This window comes from Rhinoraja longicauda, chromosome 34 (assembly GCF_053455715.1).
Source record: "Rhinoraja longicauda isolate Sanriku21f chromosome 34, sRhiLon1.1, whole genome shotgun sequence".
Lineage (NCBI taxonomy): Eukaryota > Metazoa > Chordata > Chondrichthyes > Rajiformes > Arhynchobatidae > Rhinoraja > Rhinoraja longicauda.
Window position 1 is genome coordinate 707,919 of NC_135986.1, and position 21,755 is coordinate 729,673.

At 48.7% G+C, this 21,755-nt stretch overlaps 1 protein-coding gene across 1 annotated transcript in view; it reads left to right on the forward strand.

Moving 5' to 3' along the window:
- Positions 1–21,755, forward strand: part of dnah2 (dynein, axonemal, heavy chain 2) — a 154,363-nt gene that overhangs the window by 10,265 nt on the left and 122,343 nt on the right. Inside the window, exons 6-11 of the mRNA XM_078427651.1 lie at positions 3,768–3,973; positions 6,450–6,579; positions 11,148–11,330; positions 12,665–12,879; positions 15,772–15,918; positions 16,886–17,042. Coding sequence (XP_078283777.1) covers positions 3,768–3,973; positions 6,450–6,579; positions 11,148–11,330; positions 12,665–12,879; positions 15,772–15,918; positions 16,886–17,042 — 1,038 coding nt within the window. The remainder of the gene's footprint in view (positions 1–3,767; positions 3,974–6,449; positions 6,580–11,147; positions 11,331–12,664; positions 12,880–15,771; positions 15,919–16,885; positions 17,043–21,755) is intronic.

Genomic DNA, 21,755 nt, shown 5'->3' on the forward strand with positions numbered 1-21,755 from the left:
AAAGTGGGATAACATCGAACTAGTGTGAACACGTGATCAATGGTCGGCGTGGACTTGACGGGCCAAAGGGCCTGTTTCCATGTTGTATCTCTAAACTGAACTCCTCTCCTGGGTTCTGAGGGCAGAAGCCAGACAATGATCTGTCTCTCATCTCCAGCTGATCTGGGGGTCCAGTGGATACGTGCACCGCAGTGTAGGTGTATGTGCATCATTCTGTCTGCACTGCAGATGTGCATGCGCGTGTGTGTTTGTGTGCACGCATGCACACACACACACACACAAATGCCTACCTGTTGTGATGCCCACCATGGTTAAATCAGTGAAAGAAACCAGGAAACCGAGTGCAAATCATCCCAGGTCAAGCTGTGAAATTATAGACTCATAGATTCATAGATAGAGTCATACATTGATACAGTGTGGAAACTGGCCCTCTGGCTCAACTCGCCCACACCGGCCAACAATGTCCCAGCTACCCCAGTCCCACTTGCTTGCGCTTGGTCCATAACCCTCCAAACCTGTCCTATCCATGTACCTGTCCAAGAGTCATGGAGTCTTACAGCGTGGAAACAGGCCCTTCAGCCCAACTTGCCCACATCGATCAACATACACTTATTCACACCTGTCCCAGTTTGGCCCATAGCCCTCTAAACCTTTCTCATCCATGTACCTGTCTAAATATTTTTCAAACGTTGTGGTAGTCCCTGTCTCAACTACTAACTTTGGCAGCTCGTTCCATGCACCCACCACCCTTTGTGTAAAAAAAAGTTGTCCCTCCAATCTTTCCCCCATCCCCCCTCACTTTAAACCCATGTCCTCAGGTTCTCGATGAATCAAACTGCATTAAGGTGGTAATCTGTGTCCTGGCACCACTTTAGCCCACAAGGAATGCCACTGGATTATCGTGATACTGCTTGTCTGATTTCATTTAGAAAGGGACACTCTCACTTCACCCTGCTCTGCCAGCTCTCCGCACCACCCAGTGTGATGTCCACATGTTTCATTATGGTCGGTGCGTGACCCCAGTTGGAACCTACACCACACTCTGTCCCTGCTTTGCCACTGGCCCATAACCCGTGGGCCATTCATTATAAGATCATATGTTCATAGGTGTGAGGAGCAGAATGTGCTCATTCCGCCCATCAAATCTACACCATTCAATCATGGCTGATCTATCTCTCCCTCCAAACCACATTCTCCTGTCTTCACCCCATAACCTTTGATACCCATACCAATCAAGAATCTATGTATTTCTGCCTTAAATATATCAATTGGCCTCCACAGACTTCGGTGGCCAAGAATTCCACAGATTCACCATCCTCTGACTAAAGAAATTCCTCTTCATCTCCTTTCTCCTTTAATTCTGAGGCTGTGCCCTCTGGTCCTAGACTCTCCCACTAGTGGAAACATCCTCTTCACATACACTCTATCCAAGCCTTTCACTCTTCGGTAAGTTTCAATGAGGTCCCCCCCCTCATTCTTCTAAACTCCAGCGAGTACAGGCCCAGTGCTGACAAACGCTTATCATACGTTAACCCACTCATTCCTGGGATCATTCTTGTAAACCTCATCTGGACCCTCTCCAGAGCCAGCACATCCTTCCTCAGATATGGGGCCCAAACTTGGTGAAATGAACCTCCGCTTCATACTGTGCAGGAATAGGTCGCAGGATCAACAGTGTGTTTGCGGGCAACAGATAGAAGCAGGAGTAGGCCATTCGGCCCTTTAAGCCAGCACCACCATTCAACATGATTATGGCTGATCATCCAAAATCAGTAGCCCGCTCCTGCTTTTTCCCCATATCCCTTGATTCCGTTAGCCCTAAGAGCTAAATCCAACTCTCTCTTGAAAACATCCAGTGAATTGACCTCCACTGCCTTCTGTGGCAGAGAATTCCACAGCTTTCTGGGTGAAAAATCTTTTTCCTCATCTCAGTTCTAAATGGCCGACCCCTTATTCTTAAACTGTGAACCCTGGCTCTGGACTCCCCCAACATGGGAACATTTTTCCTGCATCTATAGCCTGTCCAATCCTTGAAGAATTTTATATGTCGAGATGCAGCCTCGACTGTGATGGCCCTGTCACAAAGGTCAGGGCAAGCCAGGCTTGGTGTCACGGTGGGGAGCTGGAGGGAGCTTCACTTACGGCCGGAGCACAGGCTTAGGATGAGTAGGAAGATTGTGTCTTTGAAACCTCAATGACCTTGATCCGCAGATTCTCCGAAAGCCCCTGGGTCCTGGATCACACGAGCATCTTTGCACAAGTGGACGCCTTCATACAGCGTTGCAGGGATCTGCTGGAGGTATGGCACGGGAAGAATATTAACCCGCAAAGTTCAAATAAAGGTCTGGATGCTGGACATGTGAAGTAAAGTAGAAATCGTTGGAAGTTGTCAGGAGGTCAAGCAGCATCTGTGGGTGGAGAAACAGAGTTAATGAGACACAAATTTACAGCAGAACTGCATGTTAATGAAAACAACTGTTCAGAAGCAAGTTTAGTTTAGTACATCATGGAAACAGGCCCCTTCGGCCCACTGAGTCCGTGCCGGTCAGCGATTCCCGCTCATTAACACTATCCCACACACACAAGGGACAATTTACACTTACCAAGCCAATTAACCTACAAACTTATATGTCTTTGGAGTGTGGGAGGAAACCAAAGGTCTCGGAGAAAACCCATGCAGTCACGGGGAGAGCGTACAAACTCCATTCAGACAGCACCCATAGTCAGGATGGAACCCGGGCCTCTGGCGTTGCAGCAACTCTACCGCTGCGCCACCCGTGCTGCCCGTGTCACTACAATAGCAGAGGTAGGAACAATACAGGACATGCTTGTTGTTCTTTGAACCCTACACACTCCTGTTTCCCCTAGATCTTTCCAGTGCTGTAAAGTGTTTTGGTATTAGTGTTAATGTGGTACAGCGGTAGAGTTGCTGCCTTACAGCGCCAGAGACCCGGTTACGATCCTGACTGCGGGTGCTGTCTGCAAGGAGTTTGTAAAATTTCCCCGGTGTGGGACGAATAAAGGAATATGTTATTATTATTACATTCTCCCCGTGACCATGTGGGTTTTCTCCGGGTGCTCCGGTTTCTTCCCAAACTCCAGGTTAGTAGGTTCATTGGATTCAGGAAAAAAATGTAAATTGTCAGAAGGTCAAAAGGAATAGGAGTAGAATTAGGCCATTCGGCCCATCATGTCTACGCCGCCATTCAATCATGGCTGATCTATCTCTCCCTCTCAACTCCATTCTTCTACCATCTCCCCATAACCTCTGACATCTGTATTAATCAAGAATCTATCTATCTCTGCCTTAAAAATATCCACTGACTTGGCCTCTACAGCCTTTTCGGGCAACGAATTCCACAGATTCACCACCCTCTGACAAAAGAAATTTCTCTTCGTCTCCTTCCTAAAAGAACGTTCTTTAATTTTGAGGCTATGACCTTTAGGTCTAGATTCCCCCACTAACCCTAGTGTGTAAGATAGTGCTAGTGTACAGGGTGATCACAGGTCGTTGCGGACTCGGTGGGCCAGAGAGCCTGTTTCCGCGCTGTATCTCTAAAGTCTAATGTCTAAAGTAAAGGCATGCCCTGACATTGTGCAGAATGTTTATGTTCCTGGGCATGTACAGTCCAGGCAGACAGAGCATTGCCTTACTGACTGCTTTGGGTTGTAGGAAAGTCACCTTCCTGGTGGATCAGTTTATGGAAACCTGGGGTGATCAACTGCTGACCTGACACCTCCATTTTATCCCCTCCCTATCTGCCCAGGTGTGTGACTGCCAGGAGTTATTTGCCCGGCGGGATGAAGGGAAGCAGACTCCACTGCCGTGTTTTGAAGGGCATCGGGGTCCTGAGATAACACGAGGCCTACTGGAGATTGAGGCCACGTTTGACAAAATCCTACAGCTGCTGAAAGTCTCTCAGTCCGAGATCCTGGACGTGAAGAATACCTATTGGCACGATGACTACAGCAGGTCAGAGCCATTCACCCTCTGATACCATTCCTGTGGGAGCTTATTATCCAGGCTCAGGCCTGCTGCCAACACTCGAGCAGCAGCAGAGTACAGAGCCAACCTTGCTGCAGATCACCACCATGTCTGAAAAAAAACCTGCAGGTGCTGGTTTAAATCGAAGGTGTAACAAAATGCTGGAGTAACTCAGCGGGTCAGGCAGCATCTCAGGAGAAAAGGAATGGGTGACGTTTCGGGTCCAGACCCTGTTTCAGTCTGAAGAAGTCTCGACCCAAAACGTCACATTAGAGGCAGGAAACATGTTCCCAATGTTGGGGGAGTCCAGAACAAGGGGCCACAGTTTAAGAATAAGGGGTAGGCCATTTAGAACGGAGATGAGGAAGAACTTTTTCAGTCAGAGAGTGGTGAAGGTGTGGAATTCTCTGCCTCAGAAGGCAGTGGAGGCCAGTTCGTTGGATGCTTTCAAGAGAGAGCTGGATAGAGCTCTTAAGGATAGCGGAGTGAGGGGGTATGGGGAGAAGGCAGGAACGGGGTACTGATTGAGAGTGATCAGCCATGATCGCATTGAATGGCGGTGCTGGCTCGAAGGGCTGAATGGCCTACTCCTGCACCTATTGTCTATTGTCTATTGTCACCCATTCCTTCTTTCCTGAGATGCTGCCTGACCCGCTGAGTTACTCCAGCATTTTGTGCCTACCACCATGAGTCTCATATCTTCTATTGAGGGAGTGCAGCGTAGGTTCACCAGGTTAATTCCTGGGATGGTGAGACTGACATATGTTGAAAGAATGGGTCGACTGGGCTTCTCTATTCACTGGAATTTAGAAGGTCGAGAGGGTACCAGGCATCCTGCCCACCTGACCTGTGATTCTTTCAACAATCAGTGGACTCTGGGGAGGTTTGTTTGGGGAAGAGTCTGTGTGTCTTGTCTTGCCACTTGCCTTAAAGAAGCATGTCTCACAATCATGTCTCCCATCTGGCAAGAGGTACAGAAGTGTGTAAACTAGTGTTGCCAACTGTCCCGTATTAGCCGGGACATCCCGTATATTGGGCTAAATGTGTTTGTCCCGTACAGGACCGCCCATGTCCCGTATTAGGCCCAGGGGGCGCTGTTGACCCGGGGGCTGCAGTAGGCTCGGACAGTGTAGGCTAACGGAGTGTGTCTGGGGAGCAGGGCCGAATGTTTTCGCCTAACGGAGGTTGCGTAGCAACCCGCCTCCCGGCCCGGGCGGCTGCCATTGGTGGAGCGGGAGCACGTGGCCGCCGGCTGGGTGGGGCCACGTGGGACGCGGGCGGTGACATCACATTTTGTCCTTTATTTGGGAGTTAGAAAGTTGGCAACCCTATTGTAATCGCACACCTCCAGATTCAGGGGCAGTTTCTTCCTGGCAGTTATCAGGCAACTGAACCATCCTCCCACCAACTAGAGAGCGGTCCGAACCTCCCATCCACATCATTTAATCTTTAATTGGACTTTACTGGACTTTATCTTGCACTAAACATTATTCCCTTTATCCCGTATCTGTACAGTGTGGATGATTTGATTGTAATCATAAATAGTCTCTACGCTAACTGGATATCACGCAACAAAAATGCTTTTCACTGTACCTCGGAACACCTGACAATAAACTAAACTAAACTAGTCTCAACTAATATGAACTAAGCTATAAACTAAACTAAACTAAACTTACCGAATAGTGAAAGGCCTGGATAGAGTGGTTGTGGAGAAGATGTTTCTATTAGTGGGAGAGTCTAGGACCAGCTGTCATAGCTTCAGAATTAAAGGATTTTCCTTTAGGAAGGAGATGAGGAGGAATTCTTTAGACTGATGGTGGTGAATCTGTGGGATTCATTGCCACAGACAGCTGTGGAGGCCAAGTCAATGGATATTTTTAAGGCAGAGATAGATAGATTCTTGATTAGTTGGTGTGTCAGGGGTTATGGGGAGAAGGCAGGAGAATGGGGTTAGGAGGGAGAGATAGAACAACTATGATCTATGGCGGAGTAGATTTGATGGGCCAATTGGCGGAGTAGACTTGATGGGCCGAATGGCCTAATTCTCCTATCACTCATGATCTTATGAACTATGGACTGAGTTATTGTTAACTAGTAGGTATAAGTATTGACTAACTAGTAAAGTATAAATAAAACTAAGCTTGTGGTGAGCCGAGCCACTTTGGTCTCGAACCGTCATTTGTCGAGCTCGAGCACTGGCGTGGACCTGGCGTGGTCTGGGCCGACCAATCAACGCAGACCTGGGTGGTCTGCTGGCGGTGTGCAGTGGATAACGGAGCTAGTCTTCACCTCACAGTCAACACATGAACACACACCTTGCCCTCTTGTACTAATTGTTGGGCTGTATCGCTTAAATATTAAACTGAGTGTTTATACAACACGTGAACCTGTACAAGCTAGCCTTTAGGGATTGGGAGCTGTGTCTCCATCTCATACCCATTGTCCTACCGTTTTGTCCACTCAGGTTCCGCTCGGGCATCAAGGACCTGGAGGTGATGATGCAGAACCTGATTTCATCCTCATTTGAAACGGTGACCACAGTGCAGCAAGGGGTGGAGCTCCTGGATGTGTTCCACCATCTTTCCAATCGAGAGGTACGTGCAATCTAGGGTTGCCAACTGTCCCGTATTAGCCGGGACATAATGTATTTTGGGCAAAATTGGTTTGTCCTGTACGGGACCGCCCTTGTCCTGTATTAGGCCTCAGGGGGGTGCTGTAGGCCTGGACGCTGTAGACCCGGACGCTGTAGACCCGGACAGTGTAGGTCCAGTCAGTGTAGGTACGGACTGTGTAGGTCCGGAGGCTCGGGCGCTGCCTAACGGAGGTTGCGTAGCAACCCGCCTCCCGGTCCCGGCAGCCCCCATTGGTGGAGTGGGAGCACGTGGCCGCTGGCTGGGTGAGGTCACGTGGGGCGCGGGGCGGTGACATCACCTGGTCCTGTTTTGGGAGTGATTTAGTTGGCACCCCTATGGCAATCATAAATCACAGGGACTCGGGTTGCCAGGGACTCGGGTTGGAATCTTGTCTATGGATGCTGTCTGTACGGAGTTTGCACGTTCTCCCTGTGGCCACTTGGATTTTCTCGGGCTGCTCGGGTTTTCTCCCACATTCCAAAGACGTACAAGTTTGCAGGTTAATTGGCTTCTGTAAATGGTCTCCAATGTGTAGGATAGAAATAGTGTGCGGGTGATCATTGGTTGGCGTGGATTCGGTGGACTGAAAGGCCTGTTTCCACGCTGTATCTCTAAACTTTACTAAACTAAACATTGACACTCAAACTATCTGAGCCTCGGAGCAAGAAGGACAGAGGGGATCAGGACTTGGGAAAATGTCAGAGTCATAGAGTGATACAGTGTGGAAACAGGCCCTTCAGCCCAACGCCCACACCAGCCAACATGTCCCAGCTACACTAGTCATAGAGTGATACAGTGTGGAAACAGGCCCTTCAGCCCAACGCCCACACCAGCCAACATGTCCCAGCTACACTAGTCATAGAGTGATACAGTGTGGAAACAGGCCCTTCAGCCCAACGCCCACACCGGCCAACATGTCCCAGCTACACTAGTCATAGAGTGATACAGTGTGGAAACAGGCCCTTCAGCCCAACTTGCCCACACCGGCCAACATGTCCCAGCTACACTAGTCATAGAGTGATACAATGTGAAAACAGGCCCTTCAGCCCAACTTGCCCACACCGGCCAACATGTCCCAGCTACACTAGAGTCATAGAGTGATACTGTGTGGAAACAGGCCCTTCAGCCCAACTTGCCCACACTGGCCAACATGTCCCAGCTACACGAGTCATAGAGTGATACAGTGTGGAAACAGGCCCTTCAGCCCAACTTGCCCACACCGGCCAACAATGTCCCAGCTACACTAGAGTCATAGAGTGATACAGTGTGGAAACAGGCCCTTCAGCCCAACTTGCCCACACCAGCCAACATGTCCCAGCTACACTAGAGTCATAGAGTGATACAGTGTGGAAACAGGCCCTTCAGCCCAACTTGCCCACACCGACCAACATGTCCCAGCTACACTAGTCATAGAGTGATACAGTGTGGAAACAGGCCCTTCAGCCCAACTTGCCCACACCGGCCAACATGTCCCAGCTACACTAGTCATAGAGTGATGCAGTGTGGAAACAGGCCCTTCAGCCCAACGCCCACACCGGCCAACATGTCCCAGCTACACTAGTCTTAGAGTGATACAGTGTGGAAACAGGCCCTTCAGCCCAACGCCCACACCGGCCAACATGTCCCAGCTACACTAGTCATAGAGTGATACAGTGTGGAAACAGGCCCTTCAGCCCAACGCCCACACCGGCCAACATGTCCCAGCTACACTAGTCATAGAGTGATACAGTGTGGAAACAGGCCCTTCAGCCCAACTTGCCCACATCGGCCAACATGTCCCAGCTACACTAGTCATAGAGTGATACAGTGTGGAAACAGGCCCTTCAGCCCAACTTGCCCACACCGGCCAACAATGTCCCACCTACACTAGTCATAGAGTGATACAGTGTGAAAACAGGCCCTTCAGCCCAACTTGCCCACACCGGCCAACATGTCCCACCTACACTAGTTCCACATGCCTGCGCTTGGCCCATATCCCTCCAAACCTGTCCTATCCATGTACCGGTCTAACTGTTTCTTAAACGTTGGGATAATCCCACCCTCAACTATCTCCTCTGGCAGCTTGTTCCATACACCCACCACCCTATGTGTGAAAAAGTTACTCCTCAGATTCCTATTAAATCTTTTCTCCTTTACCTTAAACCTATGTCCTCTGGTCCTACTCTCGGCAATGAGTGGTGATGTATGTTATTCAAAGGGGGGGATTGAGAAGACAAATGCAGAAATACAGCTTCCTCTACCGAGGAAACTTGAAGAGGAGATAACATTTCAGGCAAAGGCACTAACTATTATATTTGAGAAAAGGAGTCATTTCTTCCCTCCCTCGAGATTGAGAATCTGTGGGTGCTCAGAAATTCAAGGTAAAGAGCTTTACACACCAAAGAAACGGATCAGACTGGAAGGGGGAGTGGAAGATCAGCCATGGTCTTACTGCATCGGCAGCAGTCCTGAGGGGCCAAAGCTATTAGACTTACACAGCTATTAAGGGTCCTCTTAAAATAATTTTTCATTTTGCCCAAAAAAAAATAATATTACTGTGCAGTGAAGTACTGAGTAACCAGCCAAGGTTAAAATTAGGAATGTTTGCTCGTGAGAGGTTGGCAAGGCAGGTGCTGGGTTGTGATAACTGAGTCATATTTCATCGCAGAAGTCAGCACTGGACCATTAATGAGCCATGGGATCAGGCAGCGGCATTGCAGGAGACTAGTACAACCAGAAACCACTGAAGAGTCAGCGGGTCAGGCAGTGTCTATGGAGGTCAAGATCTAAGATTCATGGAGTAATGCAGCACGGAAACAGGCCCATCGGTCCAACTCGTTCATGCCCACCTCAGCTGTCCATGTCCCTGCGTCGGACCATATCCATGTCAGCCTCAGATAGACACAAGATGCTGGAGTAACTCAGCGGGAAGGGCAGCATCTCTGGAGAGAAGGAATGGGTAACATTTTGAGTTGAGACCCTTTATCAGACAATCTGAAGAAAGGTCTCAACCCGAAACATCACCCATTCTTTCTCTCCAGAGATGCTGCCTGACCCACTCAGTTACTCCAGCATTTGGTGCCTAACTTCGGTGTAAACCGGCATCTGCAGTTCCTTCCTACACATTCCCTGTAAACCTTTCCTATCCATGTGCCTATACGCGTCCAAGTTCTCATCACCCCATTACAGAGGCTTTGGAAAGACTACGGAGATTTACCAGTATAATGCCTCAATTCGCTGGTATTAGCTGCAGGGAGAGCTTGGACAGACTTGCACTGTTTTCTCTGGAATGCAGAGATTGAGGGGAGACCTGATAAAATTATGTAAAATCATGAGGCTTAGATAAGGAAGAAACAGAATCTTTTACTCAAGATGGAAATATTAAATACTAGACCGCATAGCTTTCAGGTGAGAGGGGTAAAGTTTAAATGGTATGAGCGGGGCAAGGTCTTTACACAGAGGGTTGTGAGTACCTAGAACACATTGCCGGGGGTGGTGGTGGTGGCAGATGCGATAGGGGCATTTATGGGCATGGGCACACGGACATGCAGGGAATTGTAGGGGTGTGGATCAGGTACAGGTACAGATGGATGAATGGATGGATGAATACGTTTATTGGCCAAGTATGTACACATACAAGGAATGTGCCTTGGTGCTCCGCTCACAAGTAACAACACCAACATACAGTAACCAATCAAGAATAAAGCATAAAACATTCAAACATTAAGAATACAACATTACGGTTTAAACATGTGAGTGAAATAAACCAGAGCAAAAAGAGACTACAGACTTTTGGTTATTGAGTAGTACTATCACTCGCGGAAAAAAAGCTGTTTTTATGTCTGGCTGTGGCTGCTTTGACAGTCCGGGGTCGCCTTCCAGAGGGAAGTGCTTCTAAGAGTTTGTGGCCAGGGTGAAAGGGGTCAGAGATGATTTGCCTGTTCACTTCCTGGCCCCTGAGTGTACAGTTCGTCAATGGGGGGAAGGTTGCAGCCAACAACCTCAGCTGATCGAACGATTCGTTGCAGCCTCCGGATGTCGTTGAGATTAGTTTAAATTGCCAACATGACATTGACATTGTGGGCTGAAGAGCCTGTTCCTGTGCTGTACTGTTCCAAGTCCTATGTTTGATGAGGATAAAGATACAGACACAAAATGCTGGAGTAACTCAGCGGGACAGGCAGCATCTCTGGAGAAAAGGAATGGTCGAGACCCTTCTTCAGACTGAGAGCCAGAGGAGAGGGAATTAGAGGTATGAAAAGATAAAAAACAAATCAGAGCTGCCACCGATGACCAAGGAATTGTAGCCCACAATGGTCCATTGTTGGCCGTGGAAGAGGTGATAACAAACGGATATGAACAGTGAAACCAGCAGTCTGATGATGGAGGGGGAGGGAGGGAGAATGAGGGATTGCAAGGGTTACTTGAAGTTAGAGAAGTCAATATTCAAACTGTTGGGGTGTAAGCTGCACAAGTGAAACATGAGGTGCTATTCCTCCAATTTGTTTGAGATTTGAAGGCGATTGCTCTCTCACATCTTTTCCTTGCAGACGATCAAGCGGACCATTGACAAGAAGACGGTGGATGTCTTTGTGCTGTGCAACGAGGAGATGGCTCGGGTGAATAAGGATCTGAACAGAAAGGCAATCTTCCTGCCTCCGCAGATGCCGCGATACGCTGGCCAGGCGCACTGGGCACGTACGCTCCGCCGCCGCATCAACAGGTCAATGCAGGTGAGGTGGACACCAGGTGCTGGAGTAACTCACAGCTCACTGACCCACTCAGTTACACCAGCACTTCGTTTAGGAAAGAACTGCAGATGCTGCTTTAATCCAACGGTAGACACAAAATGCTGGAGTAACTCAGCAGGTCAGGCAGCATCTCTGGAGAGAAGGAATGGGTGAGGTTTCGGATCGAGACCCTTCTTCAGACTGATGTCAGGGGAGGGGGCGGGACATCACCCATTCCTTCCCCCTCCCCTGACATCAGTCTGAAGAAGGGTCTCAACCCCAAACATCACCCATTCCTTCTCTCCTGAGATGCTGCCTGACCCGCTGAGTTACTCCAGCATTTTGTGTCTACCAGCACTTACTTTAGTTTAGTTTAGAGATACAGCTCGAAAACAGGCCCTTCGGCCCACCGAGTCCACACCGACCAGCGATCCCTGCACATTAACACTATCCTGCTCACACTATGGACAATTTACAGTAATACCAAGCCAATTAACCTACAAAACTGTACGTCTTTGGGGTGTGAGAGGAAACCGAAGATCTTGGAGAAAACCCACGCAAGTCACAGGGAGAACGTACAAACTCCGTACAGACAGCAACCATAGAAAGGATTAATCCCGGGTCTCTGGCGCTGTAAGCACTATAAGGCAGCAACTCTACTGCTGCGCCACCGTGCCACCCTTATGTCTTCCTTTGTAAACCAGCATCTGCAGTTCCTTGTTTCTCCATGTACTGTAAGAAGGATGTTGATTTTCAACCTTATGAAATAGAGTTGTATGTGCAAAGAGACCTGGATTCCATGAGTGAATGAAGCGTAACATTGTGCAATTATGCCCCAGTAGCTTAAGAGTTCATTGCCATTTGTCAATATGTCTTCTTGATTAGTACGGGTGTCAGGGGTTATGGGGGAAAGGCAGGTGAATGGGGTTAGGAGGGAGAGATGGATCAGCCATGATTGAATGGTGGAGTAAACTTGATGGGCCGAATTTAGAGTTAGAGTTAGAGTTGCTGCCTTAAAGCGCTGGAGACCCGGGTTTGATTCTGATTACGGATGCTGTCTGTACGGAGTTCGTCCGTTCTCCCTGTGACTACGTGTGTTTTCTCTGGTAACTTCTGCCAACTCCAAAGATGTACAGTTTTGTAGGTTAATTGGCTTCAATAAAAATTGTAAATTGCCCCTCGTACGTAGGATAGTACGTGTGTGTGGCTGATCGCTGGTCGGCGCGGACTCGGTGGGTTGAAGGGCCCATTTCCACACTATATCTAAAGTAAAGTAAGAGTATTAAAGAGTCCATTTCAGGAATGACCCATGTTAATCTCTGCTTTGCTATTCACAGTTTCTGACCCAATCCACATTTCTGCCCAAAATTGGATTGGGGGATGAGTCACTAGAGTCCCACCAGTCCCTGGAGCAATCGCTGGATGAATTTGTGCGTAAAGTCTTCACTGAATGGACTGTGAACGTGGACAGGGAAAGCATAAGGCGGCTGGAGAGGCCTCTGTTGGTCCACAGCAACGACGACAGTGGCCGGCTCAGCGTAAACTTTGACATGTGAGTTCTGCCAACCTGTGCCAACGCAGTGGTAGAGCTGCTGCCACACAGCGCCAGAGACACGGGTACGACCCTGACTACAGGTTCCCGTCTGTATGGAGTTTGTACGTTCTCCCTGTGACCTGCGTGGGTTTTCTCCGAGATCTTCGGTTTCCTCCCACACTCCAAAGACGTCCCAGTTTGTAGGTTAATTGGCTTGGTATGAATGTAGAATTGTCCTTAGTGTGTGGAGGGTTGTGTTAATGTGCGGGGATCGCTGGTCGGTGCTAAACCAAAAACTAAACCCAGGGAAGACTTGAAGCAGAACTATTTGTTTAAAAAAGGTTCTAAAAGTAAACCTAGCAATTATAGACCTATTAGTTTGACGTCTGTGGTGGGAAAATTAATGGAAAAGATACTTAGGGACAATATATATAATTATTTGGATAATCAAGGCCTGATTAGAAACAGTCAACATGGATTTGTGCCTGGAAGGTCATGTTTGACTAATCTTCTTGAATTTTTTGAAGAGGTTACCAGGGAAATTGATAAGGGCAAGGCTGTGGATGTTGTCTATATGGACTTCAGTAAGGCATTTGACAAGGTTCCACATGGAAGGTTGATTAAGAAGGTTAAATCGTTGGGTATTAATAGTGAGGTTGCAAGATGGATTCAACAATGGCTGAATGGGAGATACCAGAGGGTAACGGTTGACAATTGTATGTCAGGTTGGAGGCCAGTGTCTAGTGGAGTGCCCCAAGGATCTGTGTTGGGTCCACTGTTGTTTGTCATTTACATTAATGATCTGGATGATGGTGTGCAAATTGGATTAGTAAATATGCAGATGATACTAAGATAGGTGGAGTAGTTGATAGTGAGGTAGATTTTCAAAGTCTACAGAGAGACTTGGGCCTTTTGGAAGGGTGGGCTGAAAGATGGCAGATGGAGTTTAATGCTGATAAGTGTGAGGTGCTGCATTTTGGTAGGACAAATCAAAATAGGACGTACAGGGTAAATGGTAGGGAATTGAGGAATGCAGTGGAACAGAGGGATCTGGGAATAACTGTGCATTGTTCCCTGAAGGTGGAATCTCATGTGGATAGGGTGGTGAAGAAGGCGTTTGGTATGCTTGCCTTTATAAATCAGAGCATCGAGTATAGAAGTTGGGATGTAATGTTGAAATTGTACAGGGCATTGGTGAGGCCAAATCTGGAGTATGGTGTGCAGTTCTGGTCGCCAAATTATAGGAAGGATGTCGACAAAATGGAGAGGGTACAGAGGAGATTTACTAGAATGTTGCCTGGGTTTCAGCACTTAGGCTACAGAGAGAGGTTGAACAGGTTGGGTCTTTATTCTTTGGAGCGTAGAAGGTTGAGGGGGGACTTGATAGAGGTTTTTAAAATTTTGAGAGGGACGGACAGAGTTGACGTGGGTAGGCTTTTCCCTTTGAGAGTGGGGAAGATTCCAACAAGGGGACATAGCTTCAGAATTGAGGGACAAAGGTTTAGGGGTAACATGAGGGGGAACTTCTTTACTCAGAGGGTTGTGGCTGTATGGAATGGGCTTCCGGTGGAAGTGGTGGAGGCTGGCTCGATTTTATTATTTAAGAGTAAATTGGATAGGTATATGGATAGGAGGGGATTGGAGGGTTATGGTCTGAGTGCAGGTAGATGAGACTAGGTCAGGGAGAATGGTCGGCGTGGACTGGTAGGGCCGGACAGGCCTGTTTCCATGCTGTAGTTGTTATATGTTATATATGTTATGTTATTGCATCTGCTAAGAAAGCTGCAAGATGGCATTGTAAATCACACTGGAGGCGAAATCCCAGGGAGGAAAGTTTCATTATAGAAACAATTGCTCGTGACACAGAGGGAGGTGGGGGAGTGGAACGAGCTGCCAGAGGACGTAGTTGAGGCAGGTACTATAACAGCATTTGGTTTTCATTTAGAGATACAGCGTGGAAACTGACCTTGTGGCCCACCACACCCTGGCCGACCAACCAGTTCACACTAGTTCTATTCTCGACACACGAGGAACAATTTACAGAAGCCAATTAACCTGCAAACCTGCACGTCTTTGGGATGTGGGAGGAAACCGGAGCACCCGGAGAAACCCACGCGGTCACAAACTCCGTGCAGACGGCACCTGTAGTCAGGATTGAACCCGTGTCTCTGGCGCTGTAAGGCAGCAACTCTTCCGCTGCGCCGCCCCAAGTTACTCCAACACAGTGTCACCTTGGGTGTTCCACAGGCTAAAGACCCAAAACAACAATCAGCCAAAACATTATGACCTGATGAGCCAAAACATTCTGCCTAATATGCTGTTGGTCCTCCGTGTGCAGCCCCATACGCAGCAGGGTGCGATGCACTGTGTATTGGGACACATTCCTCCCCTGACCACCAATAAAATTTTCTGTGACTTGTGCCACAGTCGACCTTCTGTCGGTTCGGACCAGACGGGATAGCCTTCGTTGCCCTCGCGCATCGATGAGCCTTGGGCCCCCATCACCCTGTCGCCGGTTTGTGGTTTGTCCCTCCTCGGACCACTGTCGGTCGGTACTCACCACTGCTGACCGGGAGCACCCCACAAGTCGTCTGGCCATAACAATTTGGCCCTTGTCAAAGTCGCTCAGGTCTTTACTCCTGCCCATTTCTCCTGCATCCAACACATCAACTTCAAGAACTGACTGTTCACTTGCTGCCTAATATACCCAACCCCTTGACAGGTGCCATTGTAACAAGATAACCAATGTTATTCACTTCACCTGTCAGTGGTCATAATGTTTTGGCTGATCGGTGTAGATTATAACTGCATTTTCCCCAACATGACCAAGTCAGCCTGGAGCAACCCAAATGTAATTCAGAAGAGAGTTGTGCCAGTGCTGTTACTCCTGCGTCTGCTGTTGTCTTGCAGGTATCTGTTGGAGTTGTTTGATGAAATCCATTATTGGGAGCGCTTACACTTTGAGATCCCTCACTATGTGATGGAGATCTACCAGCGGAGGGAAGACCTCAGGAAGCTGCGAGAGAGTGTTCTTCTGGTAGTACGTGATTACAACAGGTCAGAGCAGATGCGTACACACTCCACATTCAGGCCTGAGTCATAGTAACATAGAAAACAGGTGCAGGAGTAGGCCATTCGGCCCATCGAGCCAGCACCGCCATTCAATATGATCATGGCTGATCATCCACAATCAGTTCCCCGTTCCTGCTTTTTCTCCAGATCCCTTGATTCCCTTAGCCCTCAGAGCTAAATCTAACTCTCTCTTGAATACGTCCAGTGAATTGGCCTCCACTGCCTTCTGTGGCAGAGAATTCCACAGATTCACCACTCTCTGGGTGAAATTCTTTTTCCTCACCTCTGTCCCAAATGGCCTGGCCCTTATTCTTAACAAAGTGCTCCCTGGCACTCGTGTTCGTACACTGGTGATGCTGGTTTGCCATCATTTACTGCCTACTTTTCAATCCATTGTAGATTCCTGTTGCACATGTAATATTGTTAGGGGTAGACACAAAATGCTGGAGTAACTCAGCGGGTCAGGCAGCATCTCTGGAGAAAAATAATATTCTTCAGAATTCTGAAGAAGTGTTCCAACACCAAATATCACCTATTCCTTTTCTCCAGTGATTCCCTTGCCTTCACCCGTACTAATCAAGAATCTATCTATCGCTGCCTTTAAAATATCATTTGACTTGACCTCCACAACCATCTGTGGCAATGAATTCCACAGATTCATCGCCCCCTGGCTAAATAAGTTCCTCCTCATCTTTCTGAAGGTACATCCTTTTATTCTGAGGCTGTGCCCTCTGATCTTAGACTCCCACTACGGAAACATCCTCTCCACATCCACTCTATCCTGGCCGCTCACTATTCAGCAAGCTGCAATGCGGTCCCCTCCTCTGAAAGATGAGTTCAGGGTTTGCCAAGTTTCAATGCCTCTTGCTCAGGAAGAGAGAAAGGTGCAGGTACAGGAAAGAAATCCCTTATCTCAACAAAATTAGCATGATTTGCGCACTTCTGATTTTAGCATCCTCGACGAGTTAACGAAAGAACAAAGGAACCTCTTCAAAGACAGAATCAAATTCCTGGACAAGAAAATTGCCCCCGGCCTGTCCAAGCTTCAGTGGGCATCGAGAACCCTGTCCACTTACTTCATTGATGACTGTCGGATGCACGCCAGACAGGTACGGCACCATACGACAGATCTTTATTTATCCCAGCCAATAGTCATAAAACACAACAAGACCCATGAAACATGAAGTTAAAGTGACGAGTGGAAAGTCCAGGATTGGGGATGGCCAAAGATTGGGGGGGGGGGGGGGGTCAGTCTCAGTCTACTCCACGACTGAAGGGGGAGGATGTGTACAGTTTGATAGCCACAGGGAAGTAGGATCTCCTGTGGCGTTCTGTACTGCATCTTGGTGGGACCAGTCTGTTACTGAAGGTGCTTCTCAGGTTGACCAGTGTGTCACGGAGGGGGTGGGCTGTACTGTCCAGGATGGATCAGGCCCAGGAGAAGGAAGGGGATCTACTGTCTTTGTCTGTTTTGTTTACATACAGTGTGGAAACAGGTCCTTTGGCCCAAATTGAGTTCAGTTTATTGTCACGTATACTGAGGTACAGTGAAAAGCTTTCAGAGCATGCTAACTAGTCATCGGAAAGTGTTTTGGGTCGATATTTACAGTGGGGTCCCAGGAGTGTGTCAGTGTTTACGGGGAGTCCCCAGGAGAGAGTTGCTATTTACAAAGGGGTTCCCCAGGAGTGGGTCAATACTTACAGGGGGTGTCCCCAGGAGAGAGTTGCTATTTACAAAGGGGTTCCCCAGGAGTGGGTCAATATTTACAGGGGGCGTCCCAGGATTGCGTTAATACGATACGATATGATATGAGAGAGCTTTATTTATCCCAGGAGGGAAATTGATCTGCCAACAGTCATAAAAACACAAAAACACAAATAACATGAAACGTGAAATTAAAGTGACAAGTGGAAAGGATTAGGGATGTGCAAAGATTTGGGGGTGGGGGGAGAGTCAGTCACAGTCTCAGGCTACCCCACGACAGAAGCATCCTCCCCTCCAAGACCACCTCCCGTGAATCCAACTCCGCCCCCAGGATGGAGCCAGCCTTGCTGATGAGTCTGTTGATCCTACTGGCATCCATGGCCTTCGCCCTGCTGCCCCGGCACACGGCAGCAAAGAAGATGGCACTGGCCTCCACCAATTGGTAGAACATCTGCAGCATCCCACTGCAGATGTTGAAGGAGCAGAACCTTCTTCTTAAAAAGTACAGCCGGCTCTGTCCCTTCTTGTAAAGGGCCTCAGCGTTACTGGACCAGTCCAGTTTACTGTCCAGGTACACTCCCAGGTATTTGTATTCCCTGGTAAACTGCACATCCACTCCATTGATGGAGACAGGGGACAGGGGTGTTCCTCTCCTCCTAACATCCACCACTACCTCATCAATAGTATTTACAGGGGGTCCTGGGGAGTGCGGCGGTATTCATCGGAGTCGCAGGTGTCCAGGGAAATTGATCTGCCAACAGTCATAAAAACACAAAAACACAAATAACATGAAATGTGAAATTAAAGTGACAAGTGGAAAGGATTAGGGATGTGCAAAGATTCGTAATATGTTCGTATTAACACGAGGAGTAGGAAAAAAAATCCAGATGCTGGTTTAAATTGAAAGCAGACACAAAATGCTGGAGGAACTCAACAGGACAGGCAGCATCTCTGGAGAGAAGGAATGGGTGATGTTTTGTGTCCAGACCCTTCTAAAGACTGAAGGGTCTCGACTTGAAACATCACCCATTCCTTCTCTCCCGAGATGCTGCCTGGCCCGCTGAGTTCCTCCAGCATTTTGTGTCTTAACACGAGGTGTCCTGGCTGTCGTTTTTTACCGGGGGTCCCTAGAATATGAGAGCATTTGCAGGGAATCACCGGGGAAATCTTTGCTATGGGCAGGAGGGAGCCCGGGAGCGTGAAAGGCAATCTTTGCACAGAACATTTGGAAAGCAATGATGAGAGGAAGGGCAGGTTACTCCAGCAATACCCTAGAGCATAGGTAGAAAACATGCATATCAAATGATTGTGCCTTGGGCAAGGCTTGCGAGTCAAATGATATTATGGTGGAGATGGGGAGTAGATTCTCTGATAAAGGCAGGGTAGTTTGGAGCATCTGTAAAGAGCCGCGTTACCGCCTGACTGTGAGCAGAGATGAGAATGAAAAGAATACGGTTTGAGTTCATCGAGTACTGTGTGAAACATAATCCTCGACACACTCCGTGAGAAATGGAAGGAATTGCGGACTGCAGTCCTGCAAACACAGCTGCGAATCCAACACTGAGTGCAATAAAAATATCCCTTTAATGTGTTCGGTCACTGTAAACCCACGGCCCTGTTTAATGTGAATTGTAACAGCTCGGACCTTCCAAGGGGAGGACGCATGGGCTCCATTTCCGTCCAATTTCAGGACGCTACTCCCAAAAGTCGAGTAAAACGTCTTGAAATTGTGTGGTAATAAAGGAGGCGTGTGATTTATCAGGTCACCAGAAGCCAGCGGCCGTGAGTCGCTGTCACTTTGCCTCATAAAGAAATAGAGATCATGCTTTTCAGCTGCATTCTTTATTCCCTCAGGATGCTCCGGAGGGCATCGCGTCCAATCAACCATTTGTTTTCTGGTGTAGTCCCTGCTGTAATGCGGGAAGCACGCTAGCCTCACTGGGCACAGCAAGCTCCCGGGAACAGCAATGTAAGAATGGCCAGATAATCCATCTCAGTGACATTGGTGAAGAGTTCATTATTCTTAGGAATGTAGAAAAAAAACCCCTGCAGATGCTGATTTAAATCGAAGTTAGACACACAATGCTGGAGTAACTCAGCGGGACAGGCAGCATCTCTGGAGAGAAGGAATGGGTGACGTTTCAGGTCGAGACCCTTCTTTAGACTGATGTCAGGGGAGGGGCCTGGCTGCTGCCATTGGTGGAGCAGGAGCACGTGGCCGCTGGCTGGGGGGTGAGGTCACGTGGGGCGCGGGGCGGTGACGTCACCTTGTCCCGTGTTTGGGAGTGAGGAAGTTGGCAACCCTACTTCTTACACCGGCCATCGGCCTATGTGACCACAAGCAAAGACACTAGAGGAGCACGATGAACCACTCCGTTGAAATTGTCTATACTGAAGTGCAGTACGCAAAGGAGCGTAACATCCACCATTTTAGTAGGCAACCCGCCTCCCAGCCCGGGCGGCCGCCATTGGTGGAGCCGCTGGCTGGGTGAGGTCACGTGGGGCGCGGGGCGTTGACGTCACTTTGTCCCGTATTCGGGAGTGAGGAAGTTGGCAACCCTAAACGGAAAGGAGGCATAAAGGATGGAGTTGATGCAGATGGTGGGCGGACACTGGTGTGGAGCTGAAACACCATTTGGTCTAAATGGTGCAAGTGATTAAGCTCTACTAAATAATTAATAATCTGGTCGGTCCTGAGCCATGGAGTCACACTGCACTGAAACTGGCCCTTTGGCCCAACTCGCCCTTGTCAACCAACATGTCCCATCTAAACTAGTCCCATTGCCCATCTTGGCCCACATCCCACTAACCTACCCTACTCCTGTACCTGTCAGTATGTCTTTTTTTCATGGAAACAGGCCCTTCGGTCCACGAGGTCCATGCCAACCATCGATCACGCGTCTGATTGTCTTTTAAAAGTGGTTATTCTATCTGCCTCAATGAATACACCAACAATCACAGGTCATAACAGAGGCGGACACGGTGGCGCAGAGGTAGAGTTGCTGCCTTACAGCGCTTGCGGCGCCGGAGGCCCGGGTTCTATCCCGACTACGGGTGCTGTCTGTACGGAGTTTGTGCACCGAGGGCGGCACGGTGGCGCAGTGGTAGAGTTGCTGCATTACAGCGAATGCAGCGCCGGAGACTCAGGTTCGATTCTGACTAAGGGCTCCGTCTGTACGGAGTTTGCACGTTCTCCCCGTGACCTGCGTGGGTTTTCTCCGAGATCTTCGGTTTCCTCCCACACTCCAAAGACGTACAGGTATGTAGGTTAATTGACTGGGCAAATGTAAAAATTGTCCCTAGTGTATGTAGGATAGTGTTAATGTGCGGGGATCGCTGGGCGGCGCGGACCCGGTGGGCCGAAGGGGCTGTTTCCGCGCTGTATCTCTAAATCTAAATCTAAAAACCTCCTCTGTCAGCTCATTCCATATTCCCACCACTCTCAGGTTTCAATTAAATCTTTCCCCTCTCGCCTTAAACCTATCCCCCCTTGTTCTGGTTTCCCCTACCTTGGGTGATAGAGTGTGTACATTCACACTGTCTATTGCCCACGCAATAATATACAGCAGTCAGGGACCACATTCACTTTAGTTTAGTTAGAGATACAGTGCAGAAACAAGCCCTTCGGCCCACTGAGTCTGCACCGACCAGCAACCTGCACACTAACACGATCCCACACACACTAGGGACAATTTACACTTATACCAAGCCAATTAACCCTCAAACCTGTAGCTCTTTGGGGTGTGGAAGGAAACTGAAGATCTCAGAGAAACCCACGTGGTCACGGGGAGAACGTACAAACTCCGTACAGATAGTACCTGTAGTTGGGATGGAACCCGAGTCTCTGGCACTGTAAGGCAGCAACTCTACCGCTGTGCCACCGTGTCCGCCCGCCTCTGTATTGACCTGTGATTGTTGGTCTATTCATTAACGGCAGATAGACACAAAAAGCTGGAGTAACTCAGCGGGACAGGCAACATCTCTGGAGAGAAGGTATGGGTCTCTCCAGAGATGCTGCCTGTCCTGCTGAGTTACTCCAGCCTTTTTGCGTCTATCTTGGGCTTGAACCAGCATCTGCAGTTCCTTCTTGCACATGTTCAGTAACGGCCACTGGTTA